The sequence below is a fragment of the Denticeps clupeoides genome, unplaced genomic scaffold (genome assembly GCF_900700375.1).
Source record: "Denticeps clupeoides unplaced genomic scaffold, fDenClu1.1, whole genome shotgun sequence".
NCBI lineage: Eukaryota > Metazoa > Chordata > Actinopteri > Clupeiformes > Denticipitidae > Denticeps > Denticeps clupeoides.
Genome location: NW_021629692.1, coordinates 146,844 through 174,803, shown reverse-complemented (window position 1 = coordinate 174,803; position 27,960 = coordinate 146,844). Strand labels below are relative to the sequence as shown.

Sequence of the window (27,960 nt, the reverse complement as noted above, 5' to 3'; positions counted from 1 at the left end):
TTGTCATGCGTCTTGTCAGGGGTCCTGTCTTGCTACTATGACCATGACGGCCATCTTCGACAAAGACTGACCCGCTGCATTACCACCCTCGTCAATTGTAAGGCCTGGCCATAAACCTGCTACCAGACACTGAACCCCCCCAAGAGGACGACTCTACTATATTTCCATCCAGGGCACCAGGAGGAGCACATTCACAACTTGCTGGCCAGTGGCATCATTTGGCCTTCCACCTCGCCCATTGCAGCACCACTCTTTTTTTTTGGCAAGAAGGACGACGGGCTGTGGACCTGCATTGACTACCAATGCCTGAATGCCATCACAAAGAACAGCCGGTACGCCCCTCCCACTTCTTAACACTGTTCTTTGAGCTGCTTGCAGGGGCCACCATATTCACAAAGCTGGACTTACACAATGCAAATCATCTCGTTTGCATCCGTGAGGGGGATGAATGGAAGACGGGCTTTATTACTGCTGCAGAACATTACCATTCGGATTTTCAAACAGCCTTGCAGCCTTTTAGGCCGTCAAGAATGACTTACTGCAGGACTCCCTCAACCGTGTTTGTCTACCTGGACGACATACTCATTTTCTCCCCCGACCCACAGACCCAAGTCTTACGTGTCCACACAGTGCTCCAGTGTCTTCTTGACAACAGACTGTACATCAAACTTAACACCACTTTCCTGGGCTTCAGCCTCAGTCCCTAGGGGGTTGCCATGGACCCTGCCATGACCACAGCACTGACATAGTGCCAGCTCAGAAGTTCCTGGGTTTTGCCAACTTTTATTGATGATTCATTCACAACTACAGCTAGGTGGCACAACCCCGATCCCCAGCTGCCCTTCATTTTGGAAGTCTGTACCTATGACCAGGGGATGGGAGCCATGCTATCCCAACAAAACTCTGCAGACCAGAAAATGCATTTGGGCACTTTCTTCTCATGGTGTCTCAGCCTGGCCGAGAGGCACTATGACATAGGCAGTAGAGAACTGCTAGCAGTCAAACTGATGGTGGAGGAAGAGCACCAATGGCTGGAGGGGGCTGCACTTCCGTTCCTGGTCCTCACTGCCCTGTCCTGCCAGAACAGCCAAGATGAGGAGGACCGCATTCCTGACCCCATTATCCCCGCAGCCTACATCTTGTCCGCTCCTGTCCTCTGGGAGGTAACCTCCAGGGACTCCCAAGAGCTGCATTCTGCAAACACCCCTCCCAACCAAACATACGTAACCAAACATACATCCCCATGGCACTCAAACCACTGATTTTAAAGTGGGGCCATCACAACTCTCGTGACTGGGGGTGTCCTGTCATGGCTGCCACTCCACAGGGGGCCCAGACCACCAGTGGGGATGCCAAACCAGAAGTGGATACCAACCAAATTTTTGCGATTATCAATATCCATCCTTATCCTTACCTATTCCCGAATAACCCTGATAAAACGGAACCACCGCTACGCCCCTGACGAGTCTTCCACCTCAGCCTCTGACAGACTAAGCCCTTCGGATACCGCAGGTCTTGATTTGATCCAGTGGGCAGATGTAGAATTGCCTGAAGAGATGACCTTCAGGATTTCCTTCTCTGTCTGGTGCTAAGTTGGAAAACTGGATAGAAAAGTAGCACCACTGGAGTGATTCACGGTCCTTATGCCCTCCAGTTGATACAGGTTTGGGGTAATCAATAAGACGGCCTATTTAACTTTGCCCTTTGTCCTGCATTAAGCATTTTTTTGTGTTCATGAAGAACACCTGGACTTAACCTTTAACCTGATGTGCCATTAGGAATTAGGTGGGAATGACTATCCAATAGCTTCTTTAGGGATTCACCACATAAATATGTAACAATATATTCTAAAAGTGTATCTGAAAGTTTGTGTGATGAGTGTTAATCCCTGGAACATCCTTCCTGTTTTTACCTCCATCAGATTCTCATCATTTCACACTTGATCCAAACACAGCGAATAAACACCTCCATCTGTCTGAGGAGGACAGAAGAGTGATGTACAGTGAAGAGGAACAGTCATATCCTGATCATCCAGAGAGATTTGATATGTGGTATCAGGTTCTGAGTAGAGAAGGTGTGTCTGGACGCTGTTACTGGGAGGTTGAGTGGAGTGGTGACGTTTCTATATCAGTTTCATATAAAAGCATCAACAGAAAAGGGCAGGATAATGACTCTGTGTTTGGATGCAATCATCAGTCATGGACTTTGTTCTGCTCTACATCCAGATCCTCCTTCTACCACAATAATAATGAGACTGAGCTCCCTCAAGACTACATCTCCTCCAGAATAGGAGTGTATGTGGACCACAGGGCAGGAACTCTGTCCTTCTACAGCGTCTCTGACACATTGACCCTCCTGTACAGAGTCCAGACCACCTTCACCCAGCCCCTGTATCCTGGGTTTTATTTTTGTTACAATGGATCATCAGCGAAACTTTTATAATAAAGTTTTTGTCTAATAACTGATGATACAGGGAACAGATTACACACACACATCCTTTTTGATCGTGACATGATTTTTTAAAATATATATTTATAAATATACTTTTATTGTATTTGTATTATATAAATTATATATGTATGTATGTATGTGTATATACTAGTGGTGGGCCGTTATCGGCGTTAACGTGCTGCGTTAACGTGAGACTCTTATCGGGCGATAAAAAAAATATCGCCGTTAATCTATTCACAAAGTTGGGTTGGGAGCTGGGTCTATACTACGCAAGCTATTGTGCCGGAGTTAAATGGTTACACTAGATTTATAAGTAGATTTCTTCTTTCTTGTGTCTTTTACTTTCTTATTTCCTAAAGACTTTTATTTTGTTTTTGAGACCCGGTTCATGTCTCTTGGACACATGGCGTGAGTTGTGAGAGGTGCGTGGGGTTTGTGTGCAAAAAGTTATTTCTTTCATTTTAATTTATGTACATATTAAGAATATTTGCATGTGTGTTATTTTGTGAATATTTTTAATGTTCTTTTAATACTGTATTGTAGAGAGAGGTGCAGAAAGACGCGATGTGTGACGTGATGTTCTGACGCGACCTTGCTTTTTATACAGAATGCAGTATTGTAAATTGTGAATGCTTTATGTTAATGTTCAGTTCTCTTGGACACATGGCGTGAGTTGTGAGAGAGAGAGGTCAGAAAGACGCGATGTGACGCGATGTTCTGACGTGACCTGGCTTTTTGTACAGAATACACTTTGCACAGAAAATCTCTTGGGTGTCAGCTCATCATTTGTGGTTCAAGAAACAAATCAAAAAGTTACACAACGCAGAAGAAGAACCGCTACACTATGATGACTTTCACCTTGATATTTTAGTGCGGATGTATACCTAGCCGAATTGCACTGTAGGGGGCGAGAACGAGTCTTCGAACTGTGAAATTACCACATCAAACGTGACGTGGTAACATGATGCAGCTATTTATCTGAATAAACAGTTGGTAAACACAAGTACATCTTATTGAACATAATTTAATTTCATCACCAATTATCATAGTAGAACAGCTTTCTCAAGCAGTTTGTGATGCATTTTGGAAACAGGAGATGAGCCCCTTTCTAATGCGCCACCTGGTTTGAGAAACCCGTCTCAAAGATTACTTTTAGTCATTATTTGGGTAGCGCACATATTCTGAATGCCTTCGGCAGAATTCAAATGAGCCATTTTAATCTAGATTAATGTAGATTAATCTAGATTAATTCCAAGATTACAGTGAGATTAATCTAGATTAAGAAAATTAATCTATGCCCACCTCTAGTATACACACACACACACACACACACACGTGTGTGTATATGTGTTTAACTCAATTTTTCATTTAACGTTAAACATTTCATCTGATCATCTCACTTGTTTTGCCAATAATTGGTTCTTCATCATATTCTACCTTTTGCTGCTAAAGTGCCCCTTTTGCTGCTTATGTACCCTCACCAGCCATTTTATTAGGTACTAGGTTGTCAGGTCAAGACATTTGAAACATACCGCACAGATTTGTCGGCTGCAGATGCATGATATGAATCTCTTGTTCCATCACATCCTTAAGGAGCTCTTCTGGATTGGGATCTGTGGAGGTCAGTGGAGTGCAGTAAACTCACTGTCATGTTCAACCAACCAGTTTGTGAGATTTGGGAATCGAATAATTTCTAAATCATGAATAAAATGTATTAATAAACCCAAACTATATAAAACCTCACCAGAAGGTGTCATATTGAGAGCGGAAAAAAGCACCGGGCAACATGAAAAAAAAAAAGAAAACTCCACGTTTATAGGGAGCTACACCGACCGACAGGGGGCGCCCTCTTCCCTGCGCGTCTGCATCCCGTGACAGAAGGTGGCACTTCACCGACCGACAGGGGGCGCCCTCTCACTTGCGCGTCTGCATCCCTTGAAGGGGCAGTGGTGGCCTAGCTGTTAAGGAAGCGGCCCCCTAATCAGAAGGTTGCCGGTTCGAATCCCGATCCGCCAAGGTGCCACTGAGGTGCCGCTGAGCAAAGCACCGTCCCCACACACTGCTCCCCGGGCGCCTGTCATGGCTGCCCACTGCTCACCAAGGGTGATGGTTTAATGCAGAGGACACGTTTCACTGTGTGCACCGTGTGCTGCGCTGCTGTGTATCACTATGACAACCACTTCACTTCACTGACCGACAGGGGGCGCCCTCTCCACTGCGCGTCCGCATCCCGTGACAGAAGGTGGCACATCGTGACGTCACATCGGAGGGTGAACGCGTGAACCGCCCCGGGCGCCATTGCTGCAGAACCCGGAAGAGCCGCCCAGCGCCGCTGCGGCGGACGACATGGGCATCTGCTCGGGAACGGGGCGTTGACCCCGCGACGTTTTATTCCTCCTCCTCTTTCCTTTCGGCTGTGGTTAAACGCGCAAGCTGAGGCGCGGCAGGTAAGTGTCCAGCTGGCGCGGGTGACATTAAAAAAAAAAAGTCGCCGTCGTGTCCCTTAACTAGTGTTCTTTTAAGGCTGTTTTCACTGCGTTTAAGCGCAACTCCAGAAGTCGTAGCGCGTTCTAAGACGCGACGTCGGCCCTGACGCTTTCGTTTCCCGTGACCCTTGACCCGTGGGCGATGCCGTATCTGGACAGGCGGAACCGGGTGTGCGGCTTTCTGGACATCGAGGAGAAGGAGAGCAGCGACAGGTTCTGTCGGCGCTACTTCGTCCTCGACGCGCCGAGCAACTTCCTCTTCTGGTACATGGACAATCCGCAGGTGAGGCGGGCCGCTTCTCCATTTCAAACGCGTTGAATAAAAGTAACCTACAGAATCAAACTTTTAATGATTCTTTTTTTTTACTTTTATTAACACCATTCGACGTAATTACAAACAATAACCACAGTACTGAGCTCTCAAATGAAGAAATACATCATTATAATAAAGATCTGAGGAAAAATAAATAGACAAGCTTCAAGCAAAAGTATAAACTTAAAAGCATAGGTGGCCAATCCAACAAGGCTTTGAACTGGTGTCCATCTTCTTCCCAAGATGAACGTCTTCAGCTGTAATTGTGCTGTCAACTGTTCCATTAAATCTAACTGTCTGGGGGTTTTTTGTATACACTGTGAGGTCGTGGGTGGTTCAGGTTTCAACCAATAAGTTGTCTTAATTTTTCTTGCGGCCATCAGTAGGAGATGTAGCGAAGTTTTCTGATCCTGGGACAGATAGTCCGGGAATTTGTCCAGTAGACACATTAAAGGGTCCCAGGAAAGATTCACTTTAAGGAGCCTTTCTACATGCCCCTTAACTTCAGTCCAAAAGTGTTGAACAGTGGGACAGTCCCAAAACATGTGCTTATTGCTACCACAACTCCCTGAGCGGAGAGACTTTAGTGGTGTCCGAAAAATCGGATTTTAGACTTCCTGTCAAGCTGCTTCCACATTTGACTCCCCACCCCCTTATGACAACCAGAACAAATACCTATCCAAGTATCACCATCCAATGTCACATTGAGTTCCATTTCCCATTGTTGTTTTATATGTTGTGTATTAAAAGCCCTGTTTGTAAAGGACAATAATGGGTGTGTAGTGCATGATGCTTGATCGCTAGTGTAAGTGCAAGGCGTCCTCTGGATTTGCATAAATATGTAGGCAAGAATCTGAATACCCTTTGTGTTTGTGTGTAATTATTTCTGTCTGCAATTTTTAAATTTTTTATATATATATATATATATATAGAGAGAGAGAGAGAGAGACAGACACACACACAGTACAGGCCAAAGTTTGGACACACCAAAGTGTGGACACATGCGTTTTTCTTTATTTTCATGACCATTTACGTTGGTAGATTCTCACTGAAGGCATCAAAACTATGAATGAACACATGTGGAGTTATGTACTTAACAAAAAGTGGAGACCCGTCCTCCACAGTCACCGGACCTGAACCCAATCCAGATGGTTTGGGGTGAGCTGGACCAACAAGTGCTAAACACCTTTGGGAACTCCTTCAAGACTGTTGGAGAAGCATTTCAGGTGACGACCTCTTGAAGCTCATCGAGAGAATGGCAAGAGTGTGCAAAGCAGTAATCAGAGCAAAGAAACTAGAATATAAAACATGTTTTCAGCTATTTCACCTTTTTTTGTTAAGTACATAACTCCACATGTGTTCATTCATAGTTTTGTAAATGGTCATGAAAATAAAGAAAACACATTGAATGGGAAGATGTCCAAACTTTTGGCCTGTACTGTACATTTAAAATATTTCTGTTTGCAATGTTACATTTTTTTTTTTAGTTCACTAGTGTAAGTCAAATGCGTCCTCTGATTTTGCATAAATAATTCAACTACAGAAAGAATTGTGAAGACTCGCAAAGGTCCCTACTTCTGAATTGTCCCATTGGTTACGTCTCATTTTGGTGCTGGACATACCATATGCCAAATGGGCTCCTTCTCTTCCCGGGCTGAGGAGGACGCGTTGGTTGGATCTGTTTAACTATGATCCTCTCACTGGATACGTCTAAATGCAAATTAGGAGAGTTCAAGATTTTTGGAGGTTGAAAAACTCTTCGGTACTAAAAAAAAAATAACGTTTGTAAGTCAATCTGGATAAAGGCCGAATGCCACAAATGTAAATGTGAACCCTCTTCATAAATATTACTTAAAACATCTTCAGATTTTCACACAAATCCTAAAAGTAAATAAAAAATAACTCTTTAATAGATGAGACCAAAATATTAGACTTTATCGTTTCATTTATAGAACCCACTGGTTCTCATCCGGTTTCTTTGGGTTGCAGAATTTACCAAAGGGAGCAGAGTTTGTGGGAAGCCTGCGTCTGACCTACGTGTCCAAGGTAACGGCGCCGTGGTAGGAACATCACCAACACATCATCCTTCTCTCGGGGTCTCATCTCAGCATCTCTGACTTCCTGTGCTTTCTGGGTCATAGGTCAGCGAAGCTACTGCCAAGCAGAAACCCAAAGCCGAGTTCTGCTTTGGTAAAAAGTCTCTCTTCTTTTAGTATTTTGTATTTGATTATGATGAACATGTCTGGGTTTATCAGACAGCAGGTCTCTGCTCATGTTTCATTCATAAGTATGCAATAATAGAACCGTTTGCTTATGAGATTTTCACATGCAAATTCTTGTGTGTCTGTGTGTGTGTGTGTGTGTGTGTGTGTGTGTGTGTGTGTGTGTGTGGTGTGTGTGTGTGTGTGTGTGTGTGTGTGTGTGCGCGCACGCGCGCAGTCATTAATGCCTTATCCAGACGTTACTTCCTCCAAGCGAATGATGCTGTTGATCTTAAAGACTGGGTGCTTGCGCTGAACAAAGCCACCAAAATCACAGTGAGTACAGCTGTACTACACACACACACACACAACCACAAACAATATATTCAGCATTTCACTTCCTCTCTGTAGAGTATTAACCTCCTAACAGCTTGTTTTATTTTTTTTAAAGAGTGTTTGATATTGTCTTTTGTAACATTTGTTTAAATATATTATAATCTTGCTGAAGTTGCTTATTTTTGATAAGGTGGGTGCATGTGGGTTACGTTTGAGTCTGTGACGTTTTGGATAATGTGGCTCATTTGTTAAACTGCAAAATAAATGACAAATTATGTTTCTAATTGTGGACATGGTTATTGATTTTTTTTTGTTAGGTTCCCAAGGCAACCACTGTAGCAGAGAATTCCGAAATGGCTCCAGTATCCAGCAAACCCCCGTCATCGTCACTGCAAGCCTATAAAACTGAGATTGTTGGGGGAGTCGTCGTGCAAACTCCCATCACGCAGGTGCGGGCTTCTGCCGTGTATGGTTGAATGTGATGATGATGATGATGATGCTCTAGTTCTGAATGCCCCCTTTAATGTTTTTGTCATTAGAATGATGCCGAGGGCATCATATGTGTTCGGCTGGAAGGTGAATGTTCTCTCAGGCCAAGTTCTCGGCCAAATGCGGTGAGATGCGGTTACTGCGTCAAGCAAGGCAATGTGGTGAGTGTGGGTGAGAGGCTGTGCGTTAGACGTTCGCGGTTTCTGAGTGTTGATAATGGTAACCCCCCCCCCCCCCCCCCCCCTCCCTCTCTCTCTCCCCCCTTTATTACAACAGAGGAAGAGCTGGAAGAGGAGGTTTTTCACTCTAGATGATCAAGCCGTGAGCTACTTCAAAAATGAATCTGTAAGTGCATTGAGTCGTATCTTTTCCTTTCACATTTGCACAGGATTTTCAGAGAACACATGGTCATGGAAATTTTGTCTTAGAGTCATTGAAGAGTCATGGAAATTATTTTGTACGTTTACATTTAAGGCATTTGGCAGACGCCCTTATCCAGAGCGACTTACACACGTTTTTGAAAAAATATCTAAGAACCCTGACACGCTGTTCACAATGTCAGGTTCCTTAGTTCGACAGTGAAAATGCAGATCGTGTCAGTAAACAAGGTGTAAGAAAGAAAGAGAAGGAGGAGGGAGGAGATGGACTCTACACTACACCTGAGTGTGTGGTTTCTTGATTGGAGGGGGTTTAAATCTTCCAGAATGAGGAAAGGCTCCTACCTTTTTTAAAAAAATTTATAATACATAATTTAAGTTAAACGTCTGGCTGATAGAAATAATTACACATTTAAATTACAATGGAATCACGATTGAAAACCAATGATTGGTTGCCTCTCTGCACCCCATGCATGACAGACACGCTCACAATCAAGCATTGATTCAACAAGTACAGTGTTTATTTTGTTACTATCGACAGCCGTAATTCTTTTGGTTGATGTTGTAAATAGCTCAAATGTAATATCATTGTATTCATTGCCATCATTTACATCAATTTACCTTCTACTACTGAATACCTCCCTCACCTACTACTACTGTCTTTTCAGGATAAGGTTCCTTTAAGAAGCATTCGTCTTAGAGAGATACAGAAGGTTCACGAATGTCTGGTGAAATCAGGGTAAGACCATAATAACACAATATGTGTCTGTACTAGAACCTTGTGTAACTTAGTCCAACTCGTAAGTTTATGATGAATATAATTTCATGTTTTGTGGTTCTAGGGACTTGCTCATGCGTGACAATCTGTTTGAGATCATCACCTCAGCGAGGACCTTCTATATCCAGGTACGTCTGTCTGCCCTAGGTTTCTAGCCATACTGAATTTTCAAGCTCGATACTCAATATTATTTTCAATACTACAGATGAAGTCTATTTTTTGGTCAGAACATATATATGTATACACATTACATAAAGAAACGAATGAATAAATAAGTAAATTGATAAATGGATAAAGAATTAACTAAACAAATAAAATGGGGAAAAAAGCACACGCAATAAATGTGTGTTGTGCAATTAGATAATTCTAAAATGAGATAAGCGAAGACACAGCCATTCAACTTTCTTCAACAGTATTGCTTGAATTAAAATATTCGCAAACGTAATATGAATTAAAATATTTATATTACATTTGAACACCAACTTGACTACAAGCTACTTGATTCGGAGTGATGCACTTTTGCAATGCCTGTTAAATTCTTGTAGTCTGATGCCAATGTCTGTGATCTGGAAAGTATTGATAAATTTAGTATCAATTCAAAATTTAGTTATCGATTTGTATCTGAGAATTTTTTTGTTTAAATATTGTGTGCCTATCTTCCAATGAAATCCTTATATTAAACTTACAAACTTTTTGCTCAGTCCTAACAGTTACTGTTAGGACTGTGTGTGTGTGTGTGTGTTTTTTAATGTGGTGTTCGCATCTGTTTTAATGCTCTGTCACTCATGCATCCTGTCAATAACAACTTTTAATAGACCAACGGACAGATTATGGAAAACAAACTCGCTCGCCAAACATCCTGAATACACACATGGACTCATGCAGCCTACACACGCACGCACACACACACACACACACACACACACACACACACACACACACACAAAAGGCTTTTCTCAATGCATCTCTATTTGCAGTCTCTGGGGAAAAGAACCTAACTGTGTGCGTGTGTTTGTGTAGACCGACACTCCGGAGGACATGCAGGGATGGATCAGAGACATTCGAGAGAAGATTCAGGACTTCAGAGGGCCGCATAGAGTAAGTGTGCATGCGTGTGTCGTCCCTTCACAGTTACACACGTCACGCCAGAGTGGATAAGTATTTGTGCGCTGCTCTTCTTTCTTCAGGATCCCATCTTTGGGGGGCGTTCATCCTCCCTCTACGGCCACAGCAACCGTTCCCATCCGGCCCTGCCCGCCGGGCGGAGCAAACCCTCGCTGGTGAAGTCCACCTCGGTCACGTCATCGTGGCAGCCATGGACACCAGTGCCGTCCCGCGAAGGCCTCGCCGAGCAGGAGGGCACTGAGACGGAGAGGGGGATAGAGAAGGACAGCGCCTTCAGCTCCTTGCCCTCTCTGAACGTCCCGACCTCTGACCCCGTACCCCGACAGCGGCATCGCTCCCAGCCACAGCCCTCGGCCAGCGACAGTGACTTTGACTTGAACCGCAGCCTCCGCACCTCTGATGTCTAGCTTGGTCTGTGCGACCTTCCCTGCTTGCTAACCTCTTCGCTAACTTGCCTAATTGATGGCCAGCAAATGCTCATTCCAGCTGCACTCAAGCTCACTCAGATTCAATGACAACAGCTCAGACGGTCCGATCTGGAATTTGTCCCCTTATGATGTCATAAGGGGAAAGGTTCCCTCCCGTTTCTCATGCTTTTTCCGCTCAGAGGATGTCCCACCCCTCCCCTAAAACATTATGCACACTGACCATCATGGCTTCCAAACGTGCCAAGCATTGCAGCTGAGCACAAAAAAACATTGTGGTTGGTGAACGGTGTTGATGATGTAATTTCCTCTTCGCCCCTCCGCTCTCCTCCTCATTTGCATTTAAAGCTACAGACTTCAAAACGGCGCTTCCGGGGAAATGTCACAGTGGGACTGGATCAAAGGGGCTGTGATTCTGCACCAAGGCTGAATTTTGGAAAGAGACTTCAGATGCATTTCACTGCGTATTGTACTGCTATTACTATGCACATGTCAATTAAGAATCTTGAAAATAGTATTAGGGGACCACTAAGACAAAAAAAAAATTGTTAGGGGACAACAATTTTTGTAGCACAGTGCTTTTTAAAAAATTATTTGTGTTATTGCTTTTTAATTAATAATCTGAATTAACCTATTCCTACCCGTGAACTTTGAGGTATTTGCTTAACTCCTAGACTGAAGAATGATCAGTTTTTTAGCCAAAGCAGACGCTGAGACCAAAGCTGGCCTTGCCTCAACCCTGTAAACCCACCACATGCCTCTTTCTATTCTATGTGCTTGCTGATATATCTACATGTGCTCACACGCACGCACCCAAAATGATCTTGAGCATTGCAAAGAGGTGTGAAGCAAATTAAATGTGAAAAAGCAAGTTGTCGTCTAAAAAAAAAAAAAAAAAAGTATTAAGCTTGATGTTAGGAGTAGTTCAGGGGAGTGTGGTACGTAGGAGAAGGTACAAATGAAATGTGAAGGAATGTGCTCTGCTGAAGTATGACTGAAGTATATTTTTTATCTTTTGTTCATGTTGTTAACATTTGTACTTTTTGTGGAAGATGGAAGCGGTGTGATGAAGCTTGGATATGTTAAAGCGTCTTAGCAGGATGTGTGCACAATTCAGTATTTCCAGTTCCGAGCAGGACGAATTGATTACTTGAAGGTGGAAAAAAAAAAAAAAATTCGAAACTGGTGTTGATCTGGCATACTGTACGTTTAATGTGTGGAACTGTTGCAGTTCACTCGTGGTACGATGGCATTTTTAATGCAATAAATTATTTTTATGCGTTTGTTTTTTCTTGTTCCTCATACATTTCAGGTACACCGCTGCCCTGTGGTGTAAAGACGTTAACCTGAGTAAACAGGGCGCCCCTAGTGGTGAGAAATTATAAAACTGTGCGCTTGCACTTCACTTTTACAGCACCTGGTCCTCAGAAAACCTTTTAGGAAAAAATAACTAATCCAGGTCAGTCAGGAAGCAAGCCGAAGTTTCCAATTAAACCATGAATCATTTATTTACAAGGACTGTGAGTTTTTTTGTAGTTAATTATCATGTGAAAAGAACTGTTGTGAAGGTAACGATATTAATTAAAATCAGCCATTTTTGTGAGTGAATAAAACACTTTCCATGACCGCTTAATCCCACTGTTCAGGATTGTGGCCTCGGGAGTCCCTCAGGGCACACGCTTCCACTGCAATTAACCTAAACCTAACCTAAATTAACCATGCCTTTGGACGGCGGGAGGAAACCGGAGAACCTGGTGGACACCTTCTCCAACACGGGGAGAGCATGCAAGGTCCGAGCCAGGATTCAAACTCAAAACTGAGTTATAATAAAGAATATTAAAAACACTGAAAAGGAATTAAATGCATTTCCATGTATCAATAACAAAGTAAAATCTGAAAATGCTGAATTATTTACAAGTTTAAATGAAAAAGTTTTTTTTTGTCTTTTTGTTGGAATGAGATTTCCATCCAAAACAACTACTTCTTGATTCCTACCACAAGAATGAGAGGACGGAACGGGGACTCGTTTTCAGTCTGATTGTCCTGGGCACTGCCCGTCCCGTCCCTCCCTCACTTTCTGCTCTCCTGGCAGGCGGCTGAAGACCTTCTTGAAGGTTGGGCTGGAGAAGTAGTAGACTACAGGGTCCAGCACACTGTTGAGGTAGGTCAGGGCCAGACTCGCGTAAAACACCTTGTTCACATCCTGCATGGCGTCACAACGTCCCCTGGTCCAGATCTTCACCCAGATCAGCAGCTGGGCAAGGTTGCTGGGCAGGAAGCAGATGACGAACACCACGACCACGGCAGACACGACGTGCAAGGCCTTCTTGATCCGCGCATGCTGGTCCAGGTGCCGCTTCCTCAGTTCCGAGACGATGCGAAGAGAGCAGAGCACGATAACAGCCAGGGGCACGAGGAACAAGACCACGAAGACGGATTTGTACCACAAAGATGCCGGGTCAGACTGCAGGCAGATGATGAAGCTCTCGCACTGCGTCGTGTTGCTTCCTGCTAGCAGCAGAGACTGAGGTTGGGCCAGGAGGTGCACGTTCAAGGAGGCGGCGATTCCCCAGAGAGCTACGGCCAAACACACAGCCCTGGAGAAGAGCATGGAGTTGAGCTGATGGTGAGGATGGACGACGCGCATGTACCTGTCCACTGCGACGACGGTGAGGAAGACTATGCTTCCACTGCGATTGAGGGACACCATGAACAGGAAGACCCGGCAGAAAAGTTCTCCGAACCTCCAGTCCATTTCGGCGGCGTAGTAGCTGGCGCGGAATGGCAGCACCACGAGGAGGAGGAAGTCGGCCAGTGCCAGGTTGAAGAGGAAGACGGTGCTGCTCTTCCATGGCTTGATGTGGCAGCAGAAGATCCAGAGGGCCGCACCGTTCCCCAGGACCCCCAGCAGGAACTCGAAGGTGAGCAGCATGGGCAGCACTTCGGTGAGCACGCCGCCGTCATACGGACAGCAGCCGCTGGCCGACGTCTCCATCCTACCGCTGCTTGCCGAGGTCTGCTGCAGATGTTCTCAGATCTTCCTTTAAAGGCCACAAGTGCTGATGCGATGTTTGCACGAGTAAAACTGGCCTTGAATGAGGAACGAATGTTGGTCACGGCTTGCAAAATTTTCCCCTTGCAGATATAAAATGCGGAAAGTGTGTTTTTTTTTTTCTATATGAATGCTATCTTTAGTTGAAATTGCTGGCATGCGGGCCAAATACCGTATGTCTGCCACGTCATTTTGCACCAGACTACACAATCAAAGTCTACTTAACTTCCCCCTTTCCACAGACACTGGTGAATTCTCACTCATCCGTGTATCATATACATATTTTTATGCATTTTTAAAATAAAAGAACATTATACCAACACGAATTGGGCATGAAAAAAGGGGGTTATGCCCATGCCTCTTAGGGGTTAATTGTCCATGTTGGGTTAATTTTTCTTAGACCTTAGTACCATTGGTCATAAATGAAAAAAAAAATCCTAAGTCAAGCAATGCCATAGTCGACATTTTTTTAACCATTTCAACAAAGCCCCCACAAAGTAAAAGACGCAAGGCATGGGTGTTTCAAACTGGAACTTTACTCACATTCTAATTCAGGGCTGGACAGTGTTCAAGGCTCAGAGTGTATGCGGGATTTCTAAAGGAAAAAAAAAACGGACCGGGCCCTACTTTTCCTGGAGCTACACGTGCTTATAGCAGAGGACACGTCAGTGACGTCCACTGACCACACTCTGTGTATGAGGGCTATGAGGGAAGTCAGAAACCGCGGGGTGGCGCTCCAGGGGGCGTGGCAGGCTGCTGCTGGGGTGGGGCGGAGATGTGCCAAGCCAGTTTCACGACACCATCTTAAAGGTAACGACTTAAAAAAAACTGCCGTTCAATCGTCCACTATGTCGTTTTTTTTTACGCCGCTTAGTGGTAAAAAAACTGTGGCATAAAAAAACACATGCTATTGTGCCTTTCCCAAGGGGCAGTGGTGGCCTAGCGGTTAAGGAACCACCCCCGTAATCAGAAGGTTGCCGGTTTGAATCCCGATCTGCCAAGGTGCCACTGAGGTGCCACTGAGCAAAGCAACGTCCCCACACACTGCTCCCCGGGCACCTGTCATGGCTGCCCACTGCTCACTCAGGGTGATGGGTTAAAAGCAGAGGACAAATTTCAGTGTGTGCACCGTGTGCTGTGCTGCTGTGAATCACATGTGACAAACACTACACTTTAAGATGGCGTAAAAGATGCCATTATCTTGTAATATAATGATCTCCATCCTGTGTGATTCACAGACAATTAAGCTGAACAGTCATCACCCGATCAGAAACACAGGCCACTCCCCCTAAATTAGTTTACACGGCAACAAAAAACGTGTAAGTTTGTTCCTCCTCTCCAAGATATTTGCATTTGTCCATTCTTCTAAATCCAGAAGACATAAATGCTGAGGCATTAGCAAACACTTCGTATGTAGCACCAGGAAAACATGGCCTTTACCTTCTCAACAGGCATGTGTAAAAAATGAAACGAGGCAGGCTCGGCAGTGCCCCTACTGTTCACAGTGGATTATTGCTTCACATTAAGATCATGACACACGCGCACAGTCACAACACTTTCAGGCCCGGGTGTGTTGTGGCCCTCGCAGCTGCGAGCATGTCCGATCATCTGCGTCCGTACGTCTGTGTCGGAAACCGGAAGCAGCTCCTGGCGCCGGGCTGACTCCGCTGCTGCCGCCCCCGCTGCAGCTTTACCAAATCCCCGCTGTCGGTTCTGTGGGATAAAAGGATTGCGGGTCTCAGTGGGGCTTCGGTTGGCCTGAGCAACAGTTCCTGGTTGGGCTGGTAGTAGCCTAGTGGGTAACACACTCGCCTATGAACCAGAAGACCCGGGTTCGAATCCCACTTACTACCATTGTGTCCCTGAGCAAGACACTTAACCCTAAGTTGCTCCAGGGGGGGGACTGTCCCTGTAACTACTGATTGTAAGTTGCTCTGGATAAGGGCGTCTGATAAATGCTGTAAATGTAAAATGTAAATGTAGTTCCGCACACGAACGTACATGACGGTTCGGCGCCGATGTCAAGACTTACAGTAGTTTCTCCAGGTTGCAGCGTGGCTCCCGCAGCGCTCTCAAGAGGCGCTTCGCTCCGGAATTCTGCAGATTGTTTCCACTCAGGTTCAGCTCCTTCAGATCTGAGTTCGACTGGATGGCGGACGCCAGAGCGCCACAGCTCGGACTTGCAAGGTTACATTCCCGCAGTCTGGGAGAAATAACACACACGCACACACAAATACAGTACGGGCCAAAAGTCTGGACACACCTTCTCATTCAATGTTTTCTTTATTTTCATGACCATTTACGTTGGTAGATTTTCACTGAAGGCATCAAAACTATGAATGAACACATGTGGAGTTATGTACTTAACAAAAAAAGGTGAAATAAGTGAAAACATGTTTTATATTCTAGTTTCTTTGCTCTGGTTACTGCTTTGCACACTCTTGGCATTCTCTCGATGAGCTTCAAGAGGTCGTCACCTGAAATGCTTCTCCAACAGTCTTGAAGGAGTTCCCAGAGGTGTTTAGCACTTGTTGGTCCAGCTCACCCCAAACCATCTGGATTGGGTTCAGGTCCGGTGACTGTGGAGGCTGGGTCTCCACTTTTTGTTAAGTACATAACTCAACATGTGTTAATTCATAGTTTTGATGCCTTCAGTGAGAATCTACCAACGTAAATGGTCATGAACATAAAGAAAACACGTTGAATGAGAAGGTGTCCAAACGTTTGGCCTGTACTGTATGTGCAGTCCATATAATAAGTGACTGATTTCAGGGCAGCGTCCTGTGTTTTGAGGTGCGGTAATAATCACCCTCATTTCCATTTGGCTCTAGTGGCAACACTCACTGTAATTTCTGCAGCTTACAGCGTGGATCTTGCAGCGCCGCTGAGAGACGTTTCACTCCTGAATCCCGCAGATCGTTGTCGCTCAGGTCGAGCTCCGTGAGGCGCGAGGAGACTGATCTGAGAACAGTAGACAGGGTTTCACAGCTCCGAGCCGTGAGCTTACAGCCCTGCAGCCTGTGAGGAACACATACACACCAACGCATGGGCCTGGATCCACTGACATGGTGGCGTAAACCCATCATTTCACGATGGAAAAAGTGGATTTTGGGGGACATGCATGTGCTTGTTTCAGCATCATTTATCATTATGCCTTAGAGTGTTTACAATACTTAGATTTAAACATTTAACATTCTATTTCATTGCAACTCGCTCCCGACAATATATTCGACACGATATCCCACAATGAACCCTGCTCAACATTTTTTACTTTCTGCTGCAAGCAATGCAAAGTGGGGGAATCACATCAATAGTTTTACATATGATACCAAGCTGTAGGCTTAAGAATTCTTTGCAAAATGTGCAACTAATACATTAACGTTTCTTCAAGTTAAGTGACAGCATTAATTGTCAGAAAAAAACTGGAACCTCACTGCAATTTCTCCAGTTTACACCCCGGATCGTCCAGTGCCGCTGAGAGAAGTTCCACTCCGGGGTCCAGCAGATCGTTGTCGCTCAGGTCGAGCTCCGTGAGGCGCGAGGAGTCTGATCTGAGAACGGTAGACAGGGCTTCGCAGCTCCGAGCCGTGAGCTGACAGCCCTGCAGCCTGTGAGGAACACATACACACCAGCGCATGGGCCAGGAGGTCAGAGACGGCCAAAGTTTCATTTTGACAAGGTCATGCATGCACCTCCCCTACAGTGTGGCGTGTAATATTTAAAAAAAAAAGTGATTGTCACATGTGATACACAGCACACGGTGCACATGGTGAAATTTGTCCTCTGCATTTAACCCATCACCCTGAGTGAGCAGTGGGCAGCCATGACAGGCGCCCGGGGAGCAGTGTGTGGGGACGGTGCTTTGCTCAGTGGCACCTCAGTGGCACCTCGGCGAATCAGGATTTGAACCGGCAACCTTCTGATTACGGGGCCACTTCCTTAACCGCTAGGCCACCAGTGGTGGCCCACCACTGCCCCCTAAACTGCCGACGGAGCACAGCACGGCCTGGCAACGTAAATGGTCATTGATTATATTCACAGCATTCATCGGACACCCTTATCCAAAGCGACATGGACAGTCCCTCAGGGTTAAGTGTCTTGCTCAGGGACACACTGGAAGAGAGTGGGGTTTGAACCTGGGACTAGGCTACTAACAGCCCCAATGAATGAGATTCAATGTCAGTGTGGCCCTGTGTTCTCACTGTAGTGTCTCCAGCTGACAGTGTGGCTGCTCCAGTGCTTTAGAGAGAAGCTCCACTCCCGAATCCTTCAGCTGATTGTTCCTCAGCATCAGTTCCTTCATTCTCGAGGAATCCGACCAGAGAGCGGAGGCCAGATCTGTACAGCTCTGGTCTGTGACTTTACAGTTCTCCAGCCTGCAGGTAGACGTACGTTTCAATTACGAATCACTACCAGAACTTCCAACGGGGCAACATTTTCACACAGATGTCAAAAAAATATTTAAAATAAAGAAATGGCCTTAACGCAACTGTGATTTGTTCAATTCACACATGCGTGCCACGTCAACGACTGAGGGTGGGCGTGTCGGCTGTGCTCACGACAATATGGCCTCTTAACCCACCATGAACCCGACTGAAAATTAATTTACATTTACAGCATTTATCAGACGCCCTTATCCAGAGCGACCCTTATCTCAGGGACACGATGGTAGTAAGTGGGATTTGAACCTGGGTCTTCTGGTTCACAGGCGAGTGTGTTACCCACTAGGCTACTACCACCAACAAATATCCACAAATGGATTTGTTTGGTTGTGCCAAAATCTGATATAATGGACTGCAGCTCCATGGGCATAAAAAACGAACAAATTCTCATTAAAAACGTCCTCTTTGTGCCGGTTATGGAGGGTCGTGCGTTTTCGATACTGCTCAGATTCACTTCGAGCTGGAACAGTTCAGACTGATTCTGTGTTCCCTGTTCTCTGCTCTTTAGTTTTTTTCCTGCCTTCCTCTCCATTCTGGCTTCTACGTTAAAGTGGTTTAGTTTCGTATTTGCTTTCTATTCTGTCCATGAAATAATACACTTACTGTAATTTCTCCAGTTTACAGCGTGGATCGGCCAGCGCATCGGACAGAAGATTGGTCCCTGAATCGTGCAGTTCATTATCGCTCAAGTTCAGCTTGGTCAGGCGTGAGGAACCACATTTCAGGGCAGGGACCAGCGCGGCACAGCTCTGATCTGTAAGTTTACAGCCCCACAGTCTGGGGAAAAGTAATGGACACACACACACACACACACACACACGGACGCGGACGCACATTTAGCTCATTGGTCAAACGGGTCCACTGTGGCAAACGAGCAGCTCACAGAAGCAGAAGTCCGGACGCGCGACAAGGCCAGCATCCTCCACAGGGTTGCAGATGAGGAAAAGCAGAAAAGTACAGAGAATTTCTGGGAGCGTCGTTGTTTTGGACTAAATAAATGTTGTTGTTGTTGTTGTTGTTGTTCAATATTTGCATCACTTTTGGTGATTGTAAACAAGCCACAGCTCAATAAGTTAATAAAAGTCTGGAAGAGTTACCTGACCATTCAAATGTATGTGTAACTTGTTGCATATAGAACCAGAGACACAAATAAAACCCCAACTTCATGATCTTGTGTAGCTTTTTTAATCTAGGGTGTGTCGGGGCTGCTGGTGGAGGGCGCGGGCGCGGAGTCCCCAGTCAGTCATACGCCGGAGGGGTTTGCAGCGAGGCGCCGGTGTGAAAGCGCCGCGAGGGCTGAGTACATTTCTTTTAATAAATGTAATTGTTTGAAGAAATGTTCATTTCATTAGCAAATCGTGGCCACAATGATGCATTTTACTTAGCGAGAGAGATGCGAAAATGGATGCTGAGGAGGTGAAACGGAGGCTATACTTGTCACGTCGGGTCGGGCTCTAACGTTTTAGACCAAATTACAGCTCTAGCTCAGATGCGCTGTGTGTGCCAACACTCACTTTAACGTCTTGACTTTACTGTGATCATCCAGCAGCGCTTGAGAGAGATGCATCGCTCCAGAGTCCTCCAGATCGTTGACACTGAGGTCCATCTCTGTTAGACAGGAGGAGGCCGATCTGATCACTGAGGCCAGATGTTCACAGCTCTGATCTGTCAGTTTACAGTTATACAGCCTGGGAATTGTACCACAATGTATTGGTTATTATACTTATAATGCTGACACATGCGTGTGCACACAGGTGGCGGTGGCGGACGTCAACGCTCACTCTAAAATCTCCAGTTTACAGCGTTCATCCTGCATCGCTGTAGTCAGATGTTTCAGCCAGGGTTCCTGCAAGTCATTGTTACTTAGGTCCAACACCTTCAGACATGAAGAATCAGATTTGAGTGCTGAGGCCACAGCACGACAGCTCATTTCTGTGAGGTTACAGCGCTGCATCCTGCAAGAAGCATAATGAGAACAACAAGGACCCTGGATCAACCAAGAATGGGAAAACATTCCCCTTCCAAACCTCTGGTCTCCACTGAGCAAATCACCGTCCCCACACACCGCTCTCCAGGTGCCTGTCATAGCATCACTTCACTTTCAAACGTATCCTCTGCTTTTAACCATCACCAGTGGGCCATGACAGGCGCCCGGGGAGCAGTGTGTGGGGACGGTGCTTTGCTCAGTGGCACCTTGGCGGTTCGGGATTCGAACCCGCAACCTTCTGATTACGAGGCCGCTTCCTTAACCTCTAGGCACTGCTGTGCTGCAGTGTTTCACAATGACTTCACTTTCACACGATTAAGCCTCAAAGACTCAAATGATTGACCTATGATGTGCGTAATAGTACATGTATATATATAAATTAATGTTTATATAAATCTAGTGGTGGACAGTAACAAAGTAAATATAATTCGTTACTGATCTTCAGTAAGTTTTTTGTGAGTCTGTATGACACTCCACATTGTGAAAAATGTCTGTCACTTTAATGGTGAAATACTGTATAATGCCATAGTTAAAAACTGTATTTAAGAAAAGAGAAATAATGTTTGTAAAATACACAATTATTTCATAAGTTGACTTAAAAATGAAGTCCCTAATACAGCAAACATCAGTTGTTGAAATAAACAGTATTTGCACTAATAACTAACACTTTCTCACTGTATATTTTACAGTAAAGTCTCCACTCAAGTGCACACAAAGAAAAGTGTCCTCTGCATTTAACCATCTCCTTGGCGGTTCGGGACTCGAACCTGCAACCTTCTGATTGCAGGTCCGCTTCCTTATCCACTAGGCCACCACTGCCCCCTAAACGGTGGCTTTGTCTTATCTCGCCATGTGTTTTTGATTTGTTGCCGATGTGATCAAACCTGAGATTCGTCAGTTTGCAGAATGGTGACGCCAGTCCTTGAGCGATCTGCTCTTCTCCGTGCTGCAGGTCGTTGAAGCTCAGGTTGAGCTCCGTCAGGTATGAATTTGGGTCCTGCAGAGCCGATGCTACAATCTTGCTCGATGTTTCAGTGAGATTACAATCAACCAGGCTGCCAAGAGAGAACACAGAGTCTATCCAATATGATCGAAAAATGTCAGAAGTGCATAATTTAGGATTTAGGCGCGATTCGACTTGGCATTACAGTAACTCACTATCGCCTCTTCAGGTGCACCATGATATTGCAGGACACTGCTTGCATGCTGGTCATGGCCACGTCAGTAATGGAACAACATCTAAATCAATTCTTACACATTGCACAAGCGTCTTTAACCTTTGGAGACATTTTAGTTCTGGTGCGAATGACGGATGCCTGCCTCCTAGAATTCAGCAGCGTAGACATGGAACCAGGATCTCACCGAGCCTTTCTGCAAATCTTCACTGCTGGTATCAGCCGCTCCCGGCCCATGCTGCTGGTGTTGTATTTATCGACGTCAAGCTCGTCCTTGACGTCCTCTGATGCCAAGAGAATATAGGCCAGGGCTGAGCAGTGGGCAGGTGAGAGGCGCTTATTTGATTTCACATAGTTGTCCAATTCTTCGTGCAGCGAGGTGTCGTTTACTTCAAGCAAGCAGTACAAAAGGTTCCAGGCTCGTTCTGGGGACACTGGTTCAGACGTCTCGCCGCTTACTTTCTCCTTGATGTGGCGGCTCGTTCCCTGGAGGCTCTCTGAGCTGCTCACTGTTGAGGACAGAATGCCGTGAAGGAGTTCCTGGTTGGACTCTAGTGAGATTCCCATGAGGAAGCGGAGGAAAAGGTCCAGATGTCCATTTTCACTCTCTAAGGATTTATCCACAACGGCATTCAGCAAAGCGTACAAAGAGAGTCTCCTCTTTATACAGAACCAGGATGCCGGCCTTGTGACCAAAGTCCTCAGTGCCTCCATGTCGCTGTTCACGTAGGAGTAGAACACATGGAAGGCGGCAAGGAACTCCTGGATGCTCAGGTGCACAAAGCAGTAGATCTTCTTCAGCTGAAACTCAGATTCTTCCTTAAAGATCTGAGAGCACATCCCAGAGCAGACTGTGGCATCGCTGGCATCTATTCCACAGTCTTCTAGGTCTTCTGCATAGAACAAGATTTGTCCCTTCTCAAGCTGTATAAAGGCTAGTTTGGCCAACTTCAGAATACTCTCTTTATTTGACTGCAGAACCCTCTGGTGGCCCAGATTCCCTTCGTGGCCCTCATCGTACTTCTGGTTCTTCGTTGTTGTCTGGATAATCAGGAAGTGTGCGAACATCGCAGTCAGAGTTCTGGGGATTCCTTTCTCGTTGTCCTTTCCCAGGACCGCCTGAAGAACCGTAGCCGAAATCCAGCAGAAGATGGGGATGTGGCACATGATGTAGAGGCTCCTTGACAGCTTTATTTGCGAGATGATTTTTTCAGCGAGACTCCCGTCCCTGACCCTTTTCCTGAAGTACGCATCCTTCTGCTCATCGTTGAATCCTCGCATTTCCGTCACCTGGCTGATGAGCTCAGCGGGAATCTTTCCCACCGCTGCTGGCCGCGATGTGATCCATATGAGTGCATTGGGAAGGAGTTTCCCTTCAATGAGGTTTCGGATGATCACGTTCACAGTAAAGCACGCCGTGTCACTCTCTGATGACCTTGTGGCGTCACACTTTCCTTTAGTGTTGAGGTTTAGCTGAAACCTGCTTTCATCCAGACCATCAAAGATGAAAACTAGCTTGCAGTCCACATATTTCTCAGAGTTTTTCAGCTCCTTGTGGAATTTTTGCAGAAGCTCATGAAGACTGCAGTGCTGGTTCTGAATCAGATTCAGTTCCCGGAAAGGAAGCAGGAAGATGAAATCTACATCTTGGTTTGCTTTGTCTTCTGCCCAGTCCAGGATGAACTTGTGCACGGACATGGTTTTTCCTATTCCTGCAACACCCTGGGTCATCACAGTTTTAATGGTTTTCTCTTGTCCAGGTAAGGGTTTAAAGATGTCTTTGTAGTTGATGGCCATGTCTCGCGCTCGTCCCCTCTGTTTCTTTTCAATCTGCTGTACCTCATGTTCTGCATTTGTCCCCTGACTTGGACCCTCTGTGATGTACAGATCTGTGTAGATGCTGTTCAGGAGCGTTCGGTTTTCTGTCTTCGTGCCACCTTCCCAAACGACCTCAACCTTTGTCTTCATGCTTTTTTTGTGACTGTTTTTGACCCCTTGTAGGTCTTCAGGTCCTTTCAATACAAAAGAACATTCAATATTGTGAGCATACAGCAGGGGTGGAAGGAAGTAATTACAGGTATTCATGAAACTGTACATAGCTTTTTTTTTTGGCTGGGGGTGGTACCTAGAGTATATTTAAAGTCTGTAATTTAACCTGTAATAAAATCTAATTTGCTACTTTTCACCGTGTACATTGTGCTCTGTACGCTGTACTTTGTACATATGACAATAAACTTCAACCTCAAATTAAGGCCCCATCCTCACTAGAACGTTTTTCTCTAAAATGGGAACATTTCTGTCCGGTCTGACGTTCGGTCCACATGGACACCGCATTTCAATGGACCTAGAATGGTTATCTTCTAAAATTGGTTCCAGAGAGAACTGGTTCCAGGTAGCTGTGTGTACAACATTTTGGGGGGAAAAAATGCATTGGCAGTGTGTTGACAGTGTTGCCAGATTGGGTAGTGATTAATTAGATTAATGAAAAAGGCCAGTTTGTCAAAGTCAAAGTCCGCTTTATTTTCATCTCGTACACAGAGAGATGAAATTACGAAGCTTTGGAGATTCAAATATATAATTCTCATATATAAACGTTATGGTAAGTAGTCACATTAAATAACCGTCAGACTGTTATATAAAAGGTATATTTTTTGTCTGTATATATTGTCTTTTTGTGTGCTTTCTGTACTATTTCCAACCCTGCCAAACAGTAAGTAAGCATCTGCTACGTAAGTTTAAAAACATGGTCAAAAACCAATAAACCTTACTTGTTTCTCTGCCCATATTGGTGGTCAAGTCATGATCTTATCTTGACGTCTCACTTTGTATTCTACAGATGACAAAAATACAGCAGATGAGCAATTCAGCTTCACACCACCCAATGTTCAGAGACAACAGACAAAACAGCTTCTTTAAGGTCTGCTATTAGGAAAAATGTTTTTGCTTTTATACAGGTCTTAGTCCAATCCATAGTACTAGGGGTGCTGAAATTAATCATATAATCGATGCATCGCAGACGTGGACTATTCTGCATCAATGCAGTGCAGAACATAATCATAATGACGTTGCTTGGTGAATTCTGGCTGGCAAGAAACTGAAAGAACATCCACCAAAAAAAAAAAATCCATACTAATGCCAACAAAGGGAGGTCGGTATTATGGCACAACTGAACTAGCACACACACACACACACACACACACACGCAGATTCAAATCAACCTCAACCATCTCTATCAGACCTGCTGGACACTAGGCCTCCTGATGTATGTTTAGGCGGTCAGTCAACACGTAGCAGGCAGAGCCAGCAGAGACAATTAAAAGAGACAAGTCAAACACCAAAAAGGAGACAGCGCACATGAAGCATGAACTGCCAGGATGTGGTTTTGAGTTCTTGTAAACAGAAAGCAGGGCGAATGGGTCCAAAAAACAAGCCTTTCTCCTCAAATGAAACGAACAAATGCTGTTAATAAAGGTAGACTGTGTACGTTTGAGCTTCCTTAGAATAAAAAAAATAATAAAATAAAATTAAAAAAGTAATAATGCAAGAATCTAACGGGACACGGTAGAAGCAGAGGAAAGTTTTCTGTACCTTCTTATCTGCAGGTCATTAAGATGAAACAAAGTTATTCTGCACATACTTCCTGAGAAGTTTGACAGTTTGCTTAAAAATACCACTGACCTGCCCAGCTCGGTGCACGAACCCTACTCACATGCACACTGGTTGTCATCTCCAAGGTTTCAACATTTTGAGTCACTCAGATTATAAAGTTAATTCAAAAACAAAAATAGTCCTCCACAATTTCACCATTCAGTGGATATTTGGTGGTACTAATCTGTGGGCAGATGGATTTAACAGGTTATTAAAGCGTTTGAACATACTCACTCACCTAGTTCAGGTGCTGGTGCCCCGATGTGCCATCTCTTTTGCAGCTGTTTCATCTGGAAGTGTTCAGGAAGTTACGGTACCTACTGTCTGAAGTGAAAGAACATGAAAGACAATTGATACACTTCAAAGAGACTTCCTTCCTCATATATTAAAACAGTGCCTTGAAAAAGTATTCATTCCCGTGATGACTAGGATCTGGAGGAGGGACAAGAGAGAAGCCACATATAACTTCCAACAGTACACTTACAGCATTTATCAGACGGCCTTATCCAGAGTGACTTACAATCAGTAGTTACAGGGACAGTGTCTTGTTCAGGGACACAATGGTAGTAAGTGGGATTTGAACCCGGGTCTTCTGGTTCATAGGCGAGTGTGTTAACCACTAGGCTACTACCACCCTGTCACCCAACAGTACTCACAGTTTGCACACAGATACCACACACCTCTGTCTTGGTGATGGAGGACGACTCAGGATCCGGCTCAGGCGGGTTTATACTGGGAAGTAATCGGCCTTGATCACACGCACCTGTACCTGGAATCTAAGTGCAGTCTCCTCAGAAAAAACAGGTAACGCAATTCCCAAAAATTGGCAAGATGGCCGCTGCCAGCTGCTCAGTCATTGATTGCCCTAAATAGCAAACCGACTAGGCCGACTTTTCCTCCAGCTATCATCAAAGGACTCATCTTCTTTTCAACCCTTCTCCACCGTCTCATCATCTCGTCATTTCCTCATGAACATCAGCATCCATGCGGTGCTGAGTCTAAGGTCGTCAGTTCCCACCAACACGCGCTCTTTTTCCATTCTGCGTCATAACCTCTTCCAACACTACCAACTGTTGGACTTTTTTCTTTTCTTTGACAAATTGTCACCAGCCCTGCACTGACACCACTTGCAGGCTCACTGTACCCTGGAAGGGCGTCCCTCTCTGTATCACTCCTTCCCAACAATTCTTCCTTTTTCCGTGTGTGCAGATGTGTCAAGTGTGCGGATTATCAACTGTAGCTCCTGTCAAAGCACATTGAGACATACTGTATGTGATTATGGGCTATATACGACATAAATCATTTTGTTGTTCTAACAGGTCTTCTTCCAGGATTGCCCTTTAATTTGCTCCAGGAAAACAGGGAAACCGACATACATGACCCCACCAGGAGACGTGAGGCGAGCTTCGGGCATCCACACCTTCTGCACAAACGAAACAAGGTTAAAAGACGAATGACCAAACGAAGACAGTACACGTAACGAGATGTGCACACAATCAGGAGGACCGGGAAATGTCCGGATTGTGACAGGATATCTTCATCCCGCTCTTCCATAAAGACTCTGTCAGGCACAGGGTGAATGCCTCCCCCGTTGCTGTGTTATCCATGTAATATGAAAGGATGGAAATGGATTTATCAGTTCCACCTCAAATACTGCTCAGCAGGCTGTGGTATCTGAATTGCGCCTGTAGGGGGTTTAGTTCAGCAAAGTTTACAGCCAGGAAATCTGCTTCAGAAATGAAGCACGTTTTAAATCTGCATACGGTGGGGATCTCTCTGCCCGCTCAACATCCTGAACTATTAGAAATGGTATCGAGTGTTACCTGTCTGGCCCAAAATTTCATGTGGAAACTGTGCATTGGATGGATGAATGTCATTCTTTTACAAAAGCTCTGGGCCAATGAAAACACACTTGTTAAGGGTAAAAATATCAACTAATACCTTTTTGGCCCAAAACATTTTTCACTGTAAAACTGACCTGGGAACATTGCTCATGTGCACATAGATTTATGATAAATATGGACATTTCCATGTAAAAGAACTAGAATTGCAGCCTGCAGTGTTTCAGGTGGAACAGACAATTCGAATATGGAGCTTTGAATAAGGAGCTAACTTCAACGTCTTTGAGCACTCCAAATTCTGTCACACCCATATTTGGGGGGGTGTTCGCCCAGGGAACCACACGGGACAGGACCGCCCCTGATCATTGTTATGCTGCTTTTGTGTTGCTTTTCTGTTCTTTGAATTCTGCATGTTTTAGCCATCGGGCCATTTTCTTTTTGTTTACTACTTCACATGTCGAGCGTCTGATTAGCCTAGCGGTTAGGGGCAGTGGTGGCCTAGCGGTTAAGGAAGCGGGCCCGTAATCAGAAGGCTGCCGGTTCGAATCCGGATCCGCCAAGGTACCACTGAGGTGCCACTGAGCAAAGCACCGTCCCCACACACTGCTCCCCGGGCGCCTGTCATGGCTGCCCACTGCTCACTCAGGGTGATGGGTTAAATGCAGAGGACAAATTTCACTGTGTGCACCGTGTGCTGTGCTGCTGTGTATCACATGTGACAATCACTTCACTTTCTTCACTTAATCAGAAATCAGAAGGTTGCCGGTTCGAATCCTGATCCAAGCTCTGAGCAAAGCACCGTCCCCACACACTGCTCCCCGGGCGCCTGTCATG

The 27,960-nt window shown here is 45.1% G+C and overlaps 4 protein-coding genes across 12 annotated transcripts; 2 read left to right on the top strand and 2 right to left on the bottom strand.

Annotated features, from left to right (window-relative positions):
• Window positions 1-952: 952 nt before the first annotated feature.
• LOC114771727 (stonustoxin subunit beta-like) lies at window positions 953-2,483 on the top strand (the record flags this gene model as incomplete). Its single annotated transcript, XM_028965052.1, has 3 exons — window positions 953-1,163; window positions 1,779-1,785; window positions 1,880-2,483. Coding segments are annotated over 3 exons (781 nt in total), but the record flags the coding sequence as incomplete, so codon positions are not given.
• Window positions 2,484-4,740: 2,257 nt separating this feature from the next.
• On the top strand, window positions 4,741-11,216 carry LOC114771733 (pleckstrin homology domain-containing family A member 2-like). Of its 4 annotated transcripts, none has more exons than XM_028965065.1 (12): window positions 4,741-4,898; window positions 4,996-5,220; window positions 7,240-7,296; window positions 7,392-7,440; window positions 7,690-7,787; window positions 8,105-8,236; window positions 8,327-8,437; window positions 8,553-8,621; window positions 9,322-9,392; window positions 9,496-9,559; window positions 10,452-10,529; window positions 10,619-11,216. In XM_028965065.1, exons 2-12 carry the CDS (start codon window positions 5,080-5,082, stop codon window positions 10,961-10,963), a joined length of 1,215 nt encoding a protein of 404 aa, XP_028820898.1. In that variant the 5' UTR covers window positions 4,741-4,898; window positions 4,996-5,079; the 3' UTR covers window positions 10,964-11,216. The 4 variants fall into 4 exon arrangements, with proteins under 4 accessions (XP_028820898.1, XP_028820901.1, XP_028820899.1 ...); XM_028965068.1 differs by having other exon boundaries at window positions 4,751-4,898; window positions 5,097-5,220; XM_028965066.1 differs by having other exon boundaries at window positions 4,764-4,898; window positions 4,975-5,220.
• A 1,794-nt stretch (window positions 11,217-13,010) lies between these two features.
• On the bottom strand, window positions 13,011-13,976 carry LOC114771726 (hydroxycarboxylic acid receptor 2-like). Its single transcript, XM_028965050.1, has one exon. The coding sequence runs from the start codon at window positions 13,974-13,976 to the stop codon at window positions 13,011-13,013; it is 966 nt and encodes a 321-aa protein (XP_028820883.1).
• A 1,098-nt stretch (window positions 13,977-15,074) lies between these two features.
• LOC114771729 (NACHT, LRR and PYD domains-containing protein 12-like) lies at window positions 15,075-27,692 on the bottom strand. Of its 6 annotated transcripts, none has more exons than XR_003743870.1 (13): window positions 25,966-27,692; window positions 25,524-25,609; window positions 24,406-24,467; window positions 21,825-23,649; window positions 21,347-21,517; window positions 20,257-20,430; window positions 19,990-20,163; window positions 19,079-19,252; window positions 18,236-18,409; window positions 17,468-17,641; window positions 16,897-17,051; window positions 16,066-16,236; window positions 15,075-15,746 (listed from the first exon to the last, which is right to left on the bottom strand). XR_003743870.1 is itself a non-coding variant. In XM_028965055.1 (13 exons), the coding sequence occupies exons 3-13, from the start codon at window positions 24,419-24,421 to the stop codon at window positions 15,638-15,640; spliced, it is 3,336 nt and encodes a 1,111-aa protein (XP_028820888.1). In that variant the 5' UTR covers window positions 24,422-24,467; window positions 25,524-25,609; window positions 25,942-27,692; the 3' UTR covers window positions 15,075-15,637. The 6 variants fall into 6 exon arrangements, 5 of the variants coding, with proteins under 5 accessions (XP_028820888.1, XP_028820887.1, XP_028820889.1 ...); XM_028965055.1 differs by having other exon boundaries at window positions 16,878-17,051; window positions 25,942-27,692; XM_028965054.1 differs by having other exon boundaries at window positions 16,878-17,051.
• Between the last annotated feature and the right edge of the window lie 268 nt (window positions 27,693-27,960).